We start from the raw sequence: 15,613 nt of genomic DNA, 5'->3' as shown, positions 1-15,613 counted from the left end.
TCTTTTTCAGTATGATGTGAAATGTGCTCTTCCTAGGGTATTTTTCCTGTCAAAGTGGACAGAACAGAGACCCTTTCCAAAAGTTAAATGTGCTCAATTTTCATCTCCTGGAGTGAATATTTATTTCCATCAAGTCTGAACAGACTTGCTGCACAGTTCCATCTTTATTAAATTCTTGTCAGCACATTCCAGCAAAGATGTTTCCCTTTGCCTAGCAATGTTTTGTGGAGGTAAAACAGCCTCAGAAAAAAAATAAAATAAAGGGGGCATTACTCTGTGAAGGCCAAATCTAAGTAATCACCAGTCTGTGTTATACTGCAACTATCTTGATTTCAAAAATATATAGGCCAACTTCACTGCTTTATTTCTAGGCAAGTGAGAGAAGACCTTGTAATACAGTCCTTACAGCAGACGGATGAAAAATAGCATTACTTACCTCAAAGAAATAATAAGGTTAAGGTTCTAGAGTAATACATGACACTGTCTCGTTTATTTGTAAAGAAGTTATTTTACAATCCTTTACAGCATTTTGATTTTCAGACAATCCTTTAAAAAATATTTTCTCTTCATTTTTAATAGCTCTGAATACTTCTTCAAAACTACATATTTTAGCCCAAATTATTCTGTTTCTTAGAACCTCTAAATGCAATGGAATTAGCTATAACAACATAATTTATAATAGACTTTGCTCTTCCTTCTTCTTCCAAAAGAAGTTGCACACCTGCCTAGTTTTTTTAACCACATGCTGGTGATAAAATAGCATTCGATAACATGACCTTATCTTCTTTCAAGCTCAAAAAAACTGGACAGTCACCTCTCCATAAACAATCTCTACTCAGAACATTTCTGTTGTTAGGTTGCATCAGCTGAGGCATTTCAAAAGAAGTTATACAAAGTCAAATTTCATGGAGTTTCTACAGTCATCTGTGTGCTTGCAAGCATGTCTTCATGACTGCTAACTAATGGTTTCAAAGTTGCCTCTGCTAAGGAATAAGATTGTCAATGCTGCAGAATAAGTGACCTGTCAATACCTGCTCTTGACTCAGCAATGCACACCTGGTTTGGAAGCTTTGAAGATCTCAAATTGCATTTTTCTCTTCACCTGCGGGCAATTATCTCACTATTGGAGAACGTGACCCAGAGAGCCAGAGCTCCCTGTACTTTCTGCAATCTCACCAGCAATAACAATGCGTGTTCAGAAAGGACTTAACCTTGCCTCAGCACTGCAAAAGGTCAGTGCCTTAAGGCTAACCAATGCTGCACACTAATAAACTGACAGAGATAGATGAAAGCAGTGCCACAAGAGCAAAAGTTGAAAAGGACAGGCTTAGAATTCTGTTAAGATTTCACTGCTTCCATGAATGAGAAAAGACACTCCACATGCATTAAAAAGCCCATAAAAATTAATAACAATCCTGTATGAAAGGCACATCCACCTCTTCCATTCACAGTCTGTGCAATGCTCCCTATTACTTGAAAAAAATAATGTCTGGTAGGATTCCCATTTGCATGGGTTATCCATAAAAAAAAAAAAGTATTAGTCTTAACTCACAGTTATCAAAATGTTTTAGGAGTAACTTATGCCAGAGGATTTCAGGTCTGTGGCTGCTATGATACTTTTTTTTTCCCCCACTGGCTTTTTTTTTTTTTTCTTTTCTTTTTCCCCCTGTTTCCTGTGGAATGGTGGAGAGTTCCCCAAACAGCTGAATGAGTCTTCAGGATGACTGTGTAGTTTTACAGAAGCGCTGTGTGATTTTCCTACACAGATTTTAAGAATTCTAAGTAACAACAGGGATAAAATCTCTCCAAACTTGGCTGAAAAACTAAAACACACAAAGAAATGTAGTTTAATTAAAGTACTTATAAACTACTCCCAAATTTGTTAAGTAGTTAACCAAAGATATCCGCTGGTTCATAAATACGTCTTTTAGAAGAGTTTATAAATAACACGGTTTCTAACAGAAGACAACAGCTAGGGGAAGACCAATTAGTGAAAAGATTTTGTAGACTGATCGCACCACTTAGTATGAAGCCCTCAGCTGCTCTTTGATCCAATTACTCTGAGGTAGCAGGCACACCAGATCTGTATTACTGTAATGCTCCTCTTCATATTTATGGAAATCAGAATCACAGGAACATGGGATTATTGCTAACTGATGACAAGTCGGTTGCTTACACAGGACAATTCTATGGCTCATCTTTCATGTCTGCTTATGAATGAAAATAGGTGGGGGTTTTAGCCTTTTCTTATAACAAAAGGTTCCAAATAATTTGTTTTTGTATAAAACTCTTGCACAATACACATAGCATGAAATTTGTGGTCTATCTGGCATACTTTTAAAGGTTAATTTATGAATACAACTATAAAATTTTGAGTATCTTAAGATTAATTTTTATAGACAAACTTAAAAGACAGACTTCAACACAGAGCCAAAATTTACTGTAAACTCTGAAACAAGAGGAATATATATATATTTTTCAGGTACACTTTGCAAGTTGTGCCAAAGTCAATAGCTATTAGGTAAATGCACTATAGCTAAAGGGGATTTCTGAACACATTTCATCTGTTTGACTAATCACACTAGTAAATCAAAACCCAAGGATTAGACATGGCTATCATTCTCTAAAACCAAATTATGTGGTTACACTCAAATATCAACAGAGTTTGGAGCTGGGGGGGAGTTGAATTGTTTTTCTACTCAAGATGTACCTCCTATCCCAGGTTAGCTCTGTGCCTCTGGTAAAATAATCAGTGAAACAGCCAATGATATTTAAACTATCATTAAATTTCCAATAACCACCTTGGCCTATTCTAAACTGTGAACTTCTTGCTCTGCTTCGGGGCAAAAGAACCTTTTCCTTGTTGGTGTAGTTCTCATGCAGACTATCATCTTGGCTAAAAAGCATTTTTACAATGTATACAACATATACAAGTATAACTTATTTCATTTGGAGAATAAACCACAGTAACAGAAGCTGCATTTAGTAACAAAACCGAGTAAGAAAAGGTGGCTTTACTGATACTGTTATGCTGGTACAGCTATAGTGACTAACCCTTTCCGGTGCACACAAAGCTTAAGATAAATTTTTTGTGGTCCTTGACTGCAGCTTGGGATTTTTTCTACATAAAACTACCACTTGTTTTCATTTTTAAAAAGTGTCCATAAATCAAGTTATCTAAACCAATGCTAATATGCATTTAGGTACTCTTAGTGAAATTAAGAAGGGCTTATTACGATTTAAAATAAACTGGTTACAACCCCAGTTTCCCTAAAAACAAATTAAGCAAAACTGACCTAAACTGTTAAAAAATTACTGTCAATCCCAGATTTTGACCTGGATTATACGAATTTTGTCTGGAAAATTATTTAAGTTAAATCAATGCAATGTACATGTAAACTTCATCTCTGTAAGATGATGCTTTTTGCAAATGAAAGTTTTCTTTAAGTGATATATTCTGCTAAAAAATGTAGGACTGTAGAAAGAACAGCACTGTACACTTGGCTTTGTCCAAAGAATTACGTTATTCTTCAAATAAACAGAGAAGTGGGTAAAGGAATGGTGAAATGCTTTCCAGACTTACTGTCAGCACCAAAAGTGAAAAAAGCAAATCTAGACATTTATAAAAGAGCAATTAAAAAATAATCTAATTCTAATTTCATCTGAGCTAGTAGTTCAAAAGTATCATATACAACCATTCTCATACTGCTTGTCAAATTCCCATTAGTTTTGTTTCTATTCTTGCATATGAGATCAACAGATTTTAGGGGAAGGGGAAAGTAGCTTTGGAACTTTCTTTTTGAGAGCCTCTTCAGATGGCTGAAGTAAAAGTGCCCAGTTAGCCACTTATTAAATCTCTTACCTTCAACTCTAGTTTTAGATACAACGTAAGCTGCCCCCCAGTAAAGGGTATGAGAATCAGTAGCATTGGTGTGTTTCATGCATGCTAGAGAAAAGCCAGTAATTAATTTTAATAGGCTAAACAATCTAAACATGAATTTGCCAGATTTTTTAAGATGAGTAAACTACTGACCCTTCTCGATTAGTGTCCAGTTGCTGCCTGTGGTTAAAACCTAATGTAGAGGAGAGCAATTTTCTTCTCAAGTATCTGTGTGGCTTTTTGTCCATGGGAATTTAGATCCAGCTCTGGTAGCCTGAAATGTGAGACTTAGTTACCTTCAAGTCTCCTGTTAAGTGAAATGCTACACAAAATCCTGAGATATTTTTTATGCCCTTACTATTAAAAAAAAAAAAAAGAGTTACCAGTGATAGTTCCCAGATTTTAGTGGGGGCTAATGAAGTCCAGTTAGTTACTGGAATTCCTACTGAGATCCAAAAAAGCCACAGAAAATGAACTTCCAGAGGGATTCCTCGAAGAGTACATTGGAACAGAACTAGGCTGTATTGGCAGAATAGCTTTTTCCTGGTTTACACAGTTTGTTTTTAGGAAAAAGTAAAACCGGCCCCAGTCTTTCACAGAAGTTTGTGTTGGCCACCTCTTCTCTCAAGAGGTGGCTCTCTCAAGGTGGCTGATACATGCCAGCCCTGCTTTGTGAGAGATGATGAGCACTCAAGTTGGAGGGGCAGTACTTATTTCTATTACAGAAACACCCCACAGCCCAAGGTAAGAACCAAACACTACCTACCACGTGAGGCGTGCTACAAACACGATTCAAAACCCAAAAAGCTGCAGACACACTCTGCAACTAGGCAGGAACTAAGAAAAAGGCTGGAGGAATATGTTTATTTCAGTGCAGAATTTTTAAAGGCTCATGAATAAACTCAAGATGGTCCTTGTAAAAATAGCTCAAGACCTCACCATCTTTGGTGGAGATCTTTATGGTTTTCTTTCTGAGATTCTCCATATACCTGGAGTAACCACTCGCACAATTTTTCATTTATTATACCTTATATTTCATTGTAGAAGAAAAAGCATTTTATAAACTTGGTATTAACTGCAAGTTATAATCTTTGTAACACAGCACATCACTGGAAATTCTCCAAATATCATTTTTGTATCTAATATAACGCAAAGTGTCTTTTGGTGTTCGCTCCTTGTAAAGTTATCTGAAGAAATTAACAGACAAAAAACTTCATTAAAAAACCTGCCAGCATCTTGCATTTATAAAAGTACTGTTTGTAACATCATTTCAGCCACATATCCAGGACATCTCTGCCTGCTTCTTCAGCTCTGTTCAACTCTACATCCCAGAAATAATTTGGGTCACTAAAAATAGGAACTTAGAGTAGAAACTGTGGAATTGTGCAAGACAACTACTGTTGCAGTTATCTTGTAAGACAACAAACAGAAAGGGCAACTGTGTCTGGGAGGATCTCTTAATCTGAAAGCCTTTCTGTTTACCAATGCCTACAGATTTGTTTGCTAGGAACATCAGCAGTAGGCTTCAGGTTGCCTGAGGTTGGCAAGGCTGGCTTTAAGGAACACAAAGCTAAGGAAGAACTGGAAGTGGAAGTTATTATTAGCACAGGATGTATAAGAGGATATCAGAGCCATCTGCAGTTCATAGGTGTCCAGCATGCCTGTGTTTCATCACCTGCAAACTTTTCTTTCCAAGAACACTGTGATTCTCTGCTTCCAAAGCCACGGAGCATTGCTGATGAACTACCAAGAATCTGTGTGCCATGCCATGGCGGTGGCACGCAGTATCAATACCGGGACCCTGCCCAGCCCATGCTGCTGAGCTGAAACAAAATTATGGCTCAGACAAGGTTCTGCAACCCCCTGCCTCAAAGCAGATGGGGGCCAGAAATCAGGCAAGTTACTCAGAAAAATAAAGATTAAAAAGGTGTTTGGTTTTCTTAAACCAAATTTCAGAGTTTACAATACATCAAGTTTTAAAAACGTCAAAACTGTTCAAGGACTTTTTTTCAGAAAGACAAGTGAGAGGCTGTCTGGCCGTGGAGAGTTCCTATGAAGGCTGGCAGTGGAACAGGCTCTCAGTATGTACACCAGCAACAGCCCAAGTGCACTCCTGGAAATCAGACGGCTCTGTTTTCTTAAGGGAAACTCTCAGGAATGCATCCATCCAACTGGAACAACACAGAGCTGCTGTTCTATATATTTGGTAACATTCTTATTTAAATACTTCTTCAAAAACAATTTCCTGCCTTTAAAACTCTCTAAAAACATATATATACCCAGACAGTTAAACAACTTTAAAACGGTATATAACAGGAAAATTTACACATGAATCTGACGTATCCTTGCTTTTATGGAACAGAATTGTTTGCTTAGTCATACGTGACTGGCGAATTCTGTGATGATTTCTGTTTAAAACTCATGTAAAAGACATACAATCTGAAACTTCAAACACACTTGAAATAATGGTTTAATTCATGGTAAGAAGCTACCAAAATCAAACTCTGTCAAATGAACTAGTTTTTGATCTTTCTCCCCTCTAATGTGTCTGGAAAAGACATAATTTAACTTTCCCATATCTACACAGTTTACCACCACACTTATTTCAGACTTCTCCATTGAGGATCTAAGAGAGAAGCTCTGCACAATTTGGGAAGTCAATTGGTTCTAGTTAGAGATAAAAGGAAAGAATACTCAAAGAAAATCTCTCTCTCTTGAAATGTTTTGACATTTAATTCTCTGCTTTCATGGAGCAGGATCCTGCTTCATGTCCTATCATGAACTCTGCTGTGGTGGAAGGATGGGTGATGGGAAGGCTCTCCACTCTGAAAAACAAACTATTTGCTAGGTTTCTGTGTTTTATATATCACATCAGAAAGTTATTTGATCAAATTTGCTCAATTCTGTATCTTTCATTTCACAACTAAGCTCTTCCCCCCATAGCACTGTGAGTGCTAGAGAATCACAGTAATACATTTATTCCCTCAGTCAGGAAGAAAAGCATTATTATTTTTCCCATTACTTCAAATTGGAAACTTCCCAACATCAAAACTGCCAGAGAAGTGAGCTGAAGGTTAAATTAAAAACTTCTCTATCTGACACTAATATCTGACATCCACAATGGTCTGGTTGCAGGCCAGGACAAGAAGCTGAAATTACAATGGCGACTACAGTGATGAGCCCTGCGGATAGTGGAGAAATGGCAGATAACCACCTTCATTCTTGATCCCTCTGCTAGGACTTACCAGTTCCTGAGAGCAGAAAAGAAGGTAGGACTAAAGTCCAACACAGCACAGGTACGGTAGCAGTGTTAGGTATGTCCTCCTGCCTTTAAAAGTGGCTCTAGCTAGAGTAGCTGACTGAGGAGAAAATTCTGGCCCAGTCTCTCCACTCAGAGCATTAAAGGTCTCCCAAACTCCCCTTTGTTTTTCCCTACCCCACCCAGAGCCCACTAACTCCACTCCTCTCTAGCATTCTCTCACACTCATTTCAGACCCTCTATTCCATTCCTCTCAGGTCCACCTATTCCCCTGGTTCTTCTCACCAGAATACCCACTTGAGTTACCCATCCCTCCCATAGGAGAAGCACTATGATCCTCTCAGTTGAAAGCCTTGAAATCTGCTGCAGCTGCAGGGCTTCTAAGGCAGCAGCACTCCCCAACCTCTGTAACTGCAATAGAGTTAAAAGACTGTATACAGATAGCACTTACCAAAAAATCTATCAGGACGAGACTGTAGAGGAGAGAAATATAAAAAAGGGAATGCATATTTTCTCTGTGCTTTGAATTCCCCTAGAGGAAATGGTTCCAAGAAATGATGGGAGGGGAATTCTAGCTTCAAATCTAGCTTCAAAATAGTGTTCTTACCTGCAGATTTTCCCTAAGGATCAACATGCTCAAGTAGTCTTCTTAATTATAACATGAAGCTATTAGGAAACTTAGTTTGACAGCAATGACTCAATTAGATGGCATCAAGTTTACTTGTCCTCTGCCACACGCACCTACATGTCAACCCAATTAAGGTGGCCCAGTGCTGAGGAGATGAACTCAAGCAAGACTATGGTAGTGTGTGGGGACAAAGAAAAGCATTTCAAAAGTTCCAGCAGTGTAACACCGTTTCCTTTGACAAAAGGGACACTCCCAATTAGTTAGTTAAATCTAAGTGCCAGCTTCCAATTCAGTGCTAAATTATCATGTGAGAATCTTTATTAGTATTAGTACTAAAGACAGTTATACGAGAGTATAATATACCATAAAGCATAAGAGGCTTATCAGCTTTACTCTAACACACTGTAGAATTCTGGGCATTGGTGCAGAGTCTAAATTTCTTCAGGGATAATCCAATGAAATCTCATAGGAACCAGGAGATCTCAGCATTTTCAACTCCATCCAGCAGTGAGGATAAAACCAAACATATCAATTTGTATAACTGATATAGGCTAGAAAAAGTCAAAATCAATCTACCTATTTCCACTCTGAAGAGGGCTTAAAGCATTACTAGACTTTTTTCCCTTTCAACAGAGACTGTAATACTGAGGTGCCTCAGCTTACACAGAACTGACGCACAGACTCTATTTTAGTATCATTTAGGATCAGGACCCTAAGTACAACCAATTTTTTTAATAAGCTTTTGAAAGTACTAACCACATTCATGAGAACATAGGATAAATATGACAAAACCCAAGCAATTTCCAAAACGCTCTTCTTTTTATGCTGTCAATGCCCTTCCCCTATTTTAGAACAAAGACCTAAGTCAACCCACATTAAGTAAGAACTATCACAAAGGAGCATCTAGATTCTGATATATAAACAAACATGCTTTTTTTTGTGTGCAGAACACACTTCTTTCAGGTGTTCTCCATACAACGGTCACCTGATATTTAAAATTTTTCCTACCAAAAACCACATTAAAATCTACATACTAAAAATGAGCAGGAGAGTACAAGTCGGTACTGATCATCTGGAAGACTCCACATTGTACTCTACTCTGCTTGCTTCATTCCCACAGCTCTTTGCCTTTGGCACTTAAAAGAAGCCCAGCATTAGGAATTCAATAGATTTCAAATTTTATCATAGGACAGACTGTTTAGCAACTGCTCATTTATATACACATATAAGATCTGCCCTTCTAGGTCACATCAAAGTTCCATCATCTCAGTGGTAGATGCACAGAGAAAAAGTTAAAGAAACAAAATAAATATACAGCAATATTTACAACTTCCTGAGCCATGAGTCACATCTGGAGAACCATATTTAATAGCCACTGATGGCCATACACTTCCCTTTTTTGATCCACTTAAAACTTTTACTCAGAGCCTACACATTAACTGCAAGACAGGGAAAACATCCAAAAAGACAAAAGCAAAATGGTATGCATTTTTAGTAGTCATGTGATACAGTCAACCCTCATGACATCACATGCTTCACCAAGTTCAATCACTAAAAGCAGAGGAAAAATATTGCACAAATGAAAGGTCTCATCTCATCTCTGACATGCAAAATCAGTGCAACACTGTATGACTACTATGTGTGGATGTGCAAGCACAAATACACATTATACATACAGAGTTCTATGCAGGCTTTTTCACTTGACTTAAGACTAGATAAATGTAACAGACTAACTTTTTCCTGTTATTACTAGGATTTGCAACCAAAAGCCACTAACGTTTAGAAGGTTCACTAAAAAAATATTTTGGTTTCTGTTAAACATGTGACAGAACAATGGAACATTAATCAGTTTTCCTCTCAAAGGAATACAAATCCTATAAATATATGCAAAACGGATACAGACGTTTGTCCTACATATATTCCTGGGATTTCTTAATTGTATTGGTCTGGCTTAAGCAGTGAGAGCTGCTGGCCTGTAAAAGGAATTATGAGCACATTTTGCTTTTGAATTGCAAGAAGGTGCTACTCAAGTGTTCATTTACGGTATCTTATTACCAGTTTTCTTCTGGAAAAGTTACATCTCTCGTCCACATATCTCTGCTGCCTATGAAGGGTAAATGCTCTTATTTGAATGTGCCTTATAATGCAGAGAAAATACATGCTGTAATTTAAAATGTTTTATTTACTTAAAAAAAACAAAACACAAAAAACCCCTTTAATATTAATTTTAGCGAGCAAAAAGCATCAGGCCCCTTTTAAAGGTATACTAACAGTTTTGGCCATGGACTAAAAAATATTTGCTTTCTCTTTTTACCGACAGACCATTTAAGAATATTCTTCTTATGTGAGTTTCCCCTTCTCTTCATTATTCAAATTAAATTTTGTTCCTCCAGATTAACTTTACCTTCCTACATAAAACGCCTCCTCTCTTTGTATTTAAAGGCTTCCTCTGTTTGAAAGAGGGTTACTGGTCTTGCTACTGTACGATGATTTTTTTCTGCTGTACAAGGCTTGCTACTATCTAGTCACTACTAGCTACAAATCTAAACCATGTCGTTGCTGCAGATCATTCTCTCATAGTGTTCTGCAATCCGCTGGACATGAAAAACTACACTGAACCTATTAAATGCTCCTGTAAAAATAGCAAGTATTCAGTTCTGGCACTTTGAAGTCCTACTGATTTGAACAAGACTTGGTGAAACACAGGAGGTACCATCTGAACATCAGGAAACACTTTTTTTACTGTGAGGGTGACTGAGCACTGGAGCAGGTTGCCCAGAGAGGCTGTGAAGTCTCCATCCTTGGAGATATTAACAAACAGTCTGGACATGGTCCTGGGCAACCAGCTCTAGATGGCCCTGCTTGAGCAGGGGGGTTGGACCAGATGACTTCCAGAGGTCCTTTCCAACCTTGCCCATTCTGTGATCATTCAGCTGTCAAGACACCCGAGAGATCATATCTTAAGCAGACTCATGAGCAATAAGCTGCTACTACCATTTCAGCAGCTGACCTCTGTCCATGTACAGCTAACATCTGGTTCAGTGGAACCACTCAATAGGATGACATAGCATTTGAGACTCATTCCAAGTTTATTTTTTAGGATTAGCATAGGAGTAAGCACACAGGAACACTTTTTTTACAGAACAAAGAGAAACATAACCTTTTAAAAACTACTACAGAACTAGAAATACCAGTCATCTAACTGGAGATAGACCATCAAGTTCATCCTGGTGTTAGCTTATTTAGACCTTTCCCCATCTCCCTACTTGTTACATTTCTTCTTAAATTTCATTAGAATAATCAGGAAAGGGGCCATCTTTCAAAATTAATGTCTTTGTTGACTAACGTAATGGGATCTTGAGCCTAAATAGGACTCTCAAAATGAACACAAGAAAAATCATACTGGTACTAATCAGAAAATGTCCTGAAAGTAATGCATTATTTTCACTGGCAGGTTAACTCAATGCTGCATGTGGTGGTATAAAGCAAACCACAAATACTCATTCATATGCTGCACAACTACTGTGGAACTGATTTTGTGCATGGAAAAGAAACTATTTATCAAAATATACATGTGGTATGTTCCCTGCCAAAGATCCACTCTCCAAGGTCTAATTTAGCAGAATTCTTTCCCTTCCTCTGGAGAAAATCTGAAGGGTTCCCCTCCGCAATGAATTGTTCCCCGAGAGCTGCATGCTGTTTCCTTTGGCTATGGCTAAGTTACATATTATAGAGCACATATAACTCAAACAGGGTAATGAAGTTTTTTACTCATCTTCTACTCAACTCACTTTGATGCAGTAAAGCGTTGAAAACATGATTTTAGAGTAAAGCTTTTCTCATTAAAAGAAAGGCCAGAAGTACAAAGAACTTAGCAACTCCTCCCTTCTAATATGACCGTTCTTTGCTTTAATGACCTCCTCTCTCCAAAAAAAGATGACATAAAGAGAAAAATAATTACTTTTTCTTACTTATAATGTGAGAACCTATATAGTACACATTCCTTTAAAAAAAAAAAAAATCTACGATACTTACGGAGTCCAAACCTTCGGAAAGGCAGCAATTTCTTCTGGTGTATATTCATCTAACCTCTTGGGGACTGCACGTGGCTGAGGAATCTCTTGTAGAAGATTCTTCTGTATATCTTCTGGAATAACCTGAGGCAGGTGAGAATGGTCTTAGCTATCCGATTGTTCAAAAAACACCACCACTCCCCCCGAAATCCAGACCAAAATTTGTCAACGCTACTGCATTCTTCATGCTAAGCGTTTGACCTAAATACAGAAGACAATCTCACGCATGTCTTATATCTCACAATTTTTTGAAATAATAAAGAAAAAAGCATCAACGTTTCAACTACGTTTAGATACATAAATAAAAAGCAGCTTGATTTTTCTTAATTTACCTTCTTATGACAAGAGTTTTGCTATTGCTAACACTCCCTCTTCACCTCCAAGTCACACAGGAATGAAAATGTAACTGCATGATTACTCACATCTTCTGGGAACAGGTGCAGCCTCTGCATCATAGTTCTTCTCTGAAGGTTTTTTGGAAGCATTCTATAAACAGTCAGTTTAACAATCTGAGGAAAGATAACATGGTAACAAATAATCAGACAGGCTACAAATAACATGAAAAAGGTAAGCTGTGTTTCTCTCTGCCCATTCCACTAATCACTGAACCTCTTTTCAGTCAACTTCTTCCATGCTGAAGAACTCTGGCACCACATTCAGAAGGTGCTCTAGACTTACTGTTTTGGAAGAAGAAATACTTACTCCCCGTCATATAAACACTTACTTTAACAGTCATATAGAAAATTTCAGCTAAGAAAGTTAAGAGCTATATTTAGCATTGTGGATGATTGCATATGATCATTCAACTTTAAAAAGAATCAAGTAGCTTCTGGAAACTCCATATCGTAATGCACATTTCTATACACACGTTATTGGGGAAAAAAAAATAAAATAGGCTCTAACAAATTTACCAAGTGTTCCCAGCAACTAGTTTAACACTGTAATTTGCTGTGTTTGAAATTTCTGTATAATTAATGCATTGTATCTTAAGCAAAGCTAACATACCAATACATTGCATTATGAACATACTATATATATTTATAATTTATTCCCTTGCTATTAGTTCCAGATGAACAATCTCACTTCTCAGCATCAGGAACGAATAGAATTTGTACATCTACACTAGATGATACTTATTGAAAAGTAACAAAATTCAACAGGATTTCTCTTGGACTCTAGTACAGATGCCTGTAATTTAAATACAAAACACATTAGTATGGACTTCACCCAGAAGGGGAACATCTGTAAATGTAAAACAACGCATGCAACTGCAGGAGACAAGAAGAGTTTTATAAAGGACAGCAAAGCATTTAGGGGTAGACCTACATGTAATTTTGTAAGTAGAGGGAAACCTGCTCTGCCTGTGCTCCAAGCCACACAGACATAAACTAGCTCCAAATGAGAAACTACCCAGGCGTGCTTAGCGCACTATTAAGCTGAAGTGAATAAGCCACACTGAAATGCAGTGCACTAAGCACAAACAAATATCCCAGGCATCCGGATATTTTGAAAAGTGTATTGAGCAAAGTTGCTTCTTTTTATAAAATTAATTAAAGGAATTAAATTGAAATTTTAGAGACAATCACTAATACCGAGTTCCCAGCTGGAGCCATGTCGTTAAGATAGAATGATTAATTGTTGCAAGTGAAATTAATGAGAAGTTCAGGTTCTTAAACTTGCAGGCATTTCTACTTGGATTCTGAAGTTAGTAAACACTCAAGATAGTTTGGCCCCAGTATTATTTTAATTTTGCCATGTAATGGACCGTAACGTTGTCTTAGGATCCTCATAAATATATACTACATGCCTTGAGAAACTCTGAAGGCATTTAGAGAAGCCTCAACATCATGAAGATTTTCAGATGTTATGCAGCCAGTACCACAGATCAGTGGACAAATATAAGAAATCAAGATGACAGAAGAAATACATCAGGTCGGGCAGAGTAACCTATAGCATTGATACCTTCTCTAACAAAAATTAATAAGCAGCTATTAAAAAAACAAAGATGAAAACGAATGCTTTTAGGGATAAAAACTATTCATGCTTGTACAGCAAACTACAGTTTATTTAGGTCAGTATACCATGTGCTTAGACAAAGGCAAGATGAAGATAGAAAATGAACCTTCACTGGTTTACTTCACTGAATACTGAAAATCAAGTGACACACCATAACAATATAAGCAAATACATGGATATTAACAGCAGCTCATGTGAACAGCCCTTCTACCATTAGTAATTTCCAGTTCATACAATTATTTTCCTTTCTACCCAATATTTTTCCTCAAAGCCAATGAAAGATCAAAATACATCAAATCTAAAACAACAGATCCAGAGACTTCACAACATATTGCCTAACTGTGGGGATTTTTTCTTTATCTAATAATTACTTTTAACTTCCTTCGATTCCTTTAATTCTTTAGATTACTAAACTGTACATACACATGGTCCAACATATGACCTATGACTTACAGATACACAGAGCTAGTTATTTAATGATTTCACTCCAATAAAGAGAGAGACTTTAAAATACTTTAATGAACATTGTTAAATATTTTACTGCTTCAAACAACCAATGTTTTTGCCCGATTTTTCATCTTCCTCTGCAGCATGTGGCACAGTCATCTGTTGAAACAAACCAGTGAGCTAGACAAACAGCTTGTCTGTTCTGGTTGTAGATACTTCTGCTTGGTGAATCCAATCCGATTTTTTTAGCCACATTAAAAAGAGAACAGTTCAGTTGTAAAAATGTGCCTATTAAAAAGTCACACTGGAAAAGAATGACTGATTCATATGTTCAAGTTAAACAATGAAGAAATACTTTCAACGATGTGTACAGTCACTGCAGAACTGACAAGCTCAGGTGATGACAGACTAACATGAAAGCAGGACTTGGAGAATGATAATGGATAATGAATGATCATGGATAATTATATATTCAATAATAGTTTCTATAGATAAGTATGCTAAGGGCAATAAGCATCATTTTAGGTATGCTTTGTAATGTCTGCCAATCTCCATGTTATTCAAAAACTCGTTTGGTTTTCCGTGCCCTCTCATACATGCAAGAAATGCATTACCACAAGAACTGCAACAGAAAAATCACCCTCACATGAAGCACAAACCATTTTTACTGCTAGGCAGACCACAGAACCATAGAATGGTTTGCGTTGGAAGGGACCTGTAAAGGTAACCTAGTCCAACCCCCCTGTGATGGACAGGCACATCTTGAACTAGATCAGGTTGCTCAAAGCCCCATCCAACCTGACCTTGAACACTTCCAAGGATGGGGCATCCACAACTTCTCTGGGCAACCTGTGCCAGTGTCTCATGACCCTCACAGTAAAAAATTTCTTCCTTATGTCCAATCTAAATCTACCCTCTTTCAGTTTAAAACTCTTACCCCTTGTCCTGTCACTTAAAGGCCTTGATAAAAAGTCTTCTTCCATCTTTCTTATAAGTCCCTTTTATATACTGAAAGGCCACAATAAGGTCTCCCTGGAGCCCTCTCTTCTCTAGGTTGGACAACCTCAACTCTCTCAGCCTTTCTTCATAGGAGAGGCGTTCCATCCATCTGATCATTTTTGTGGCCCTCCTCTGGACCTGCTCTAACAGGTCCATGTCTTTCTTGTGCTGGGGACCCCAGAGCTGGACACGGTACTCCAGGTGGGGTCTCACCAGAGTGGAGTAGAGGCAGAGAATCACCTCCCTCGACCTGCTGGCCATGCTTCTTTTGATGCAGCCCAGGATACGGTTGGCTTTCCAGGCTGCAAGCA

The 15,613-nt window shown here is 37.7% G+C and overlaps 1 protein-coding gene across 1 annotated transcript in view; it reads right to left on the bottom strand.

Moving 5' to 3' along the window:
- The window catches only part of MRPL13 (mitochondrial ribosomal protein L13), a 40,255-nt gene that overhangs the window by 8,236 nt on the left and 16,406 nt on the right, over positions 1-15,613 (bottom strand). Inside the window, exons 5-6 of the mRNA XM_072851969.1 lie at positions 12,263-12,349; positions 11,803-11,924 (exon numbers count right to left, since the gene is read on the bottom strand). Coding sequence (XP_072708070.1) covers positions 11,803-11,924; positions 12,263-12,349 — 209 coding nt within the window. The remainder of the gene's footprint in view (positions 1-11,802; positions 11,925-12,262; positions 12,350-15,613) is intronic.

This window comes from Ciconia boyciana, chromosome 2 (assembly GCF_034638445.1).
Source record: "Ciconia boyciana chromosome 2, ASM3463844v1, whole genome shotgun sequence".
Classification (NCBI taxonomy): domain Eukaryota; kingdom Metazoa; phylum Chordata; class Aves; order Ciconiiformes; family Ciconiidae; genus Ciconia; species Ciconia boyciana.
Note: the sequence above shows the minus strand (reverse complement) of the source record. Positions and strands in the feature narration are given on the sequence as shown.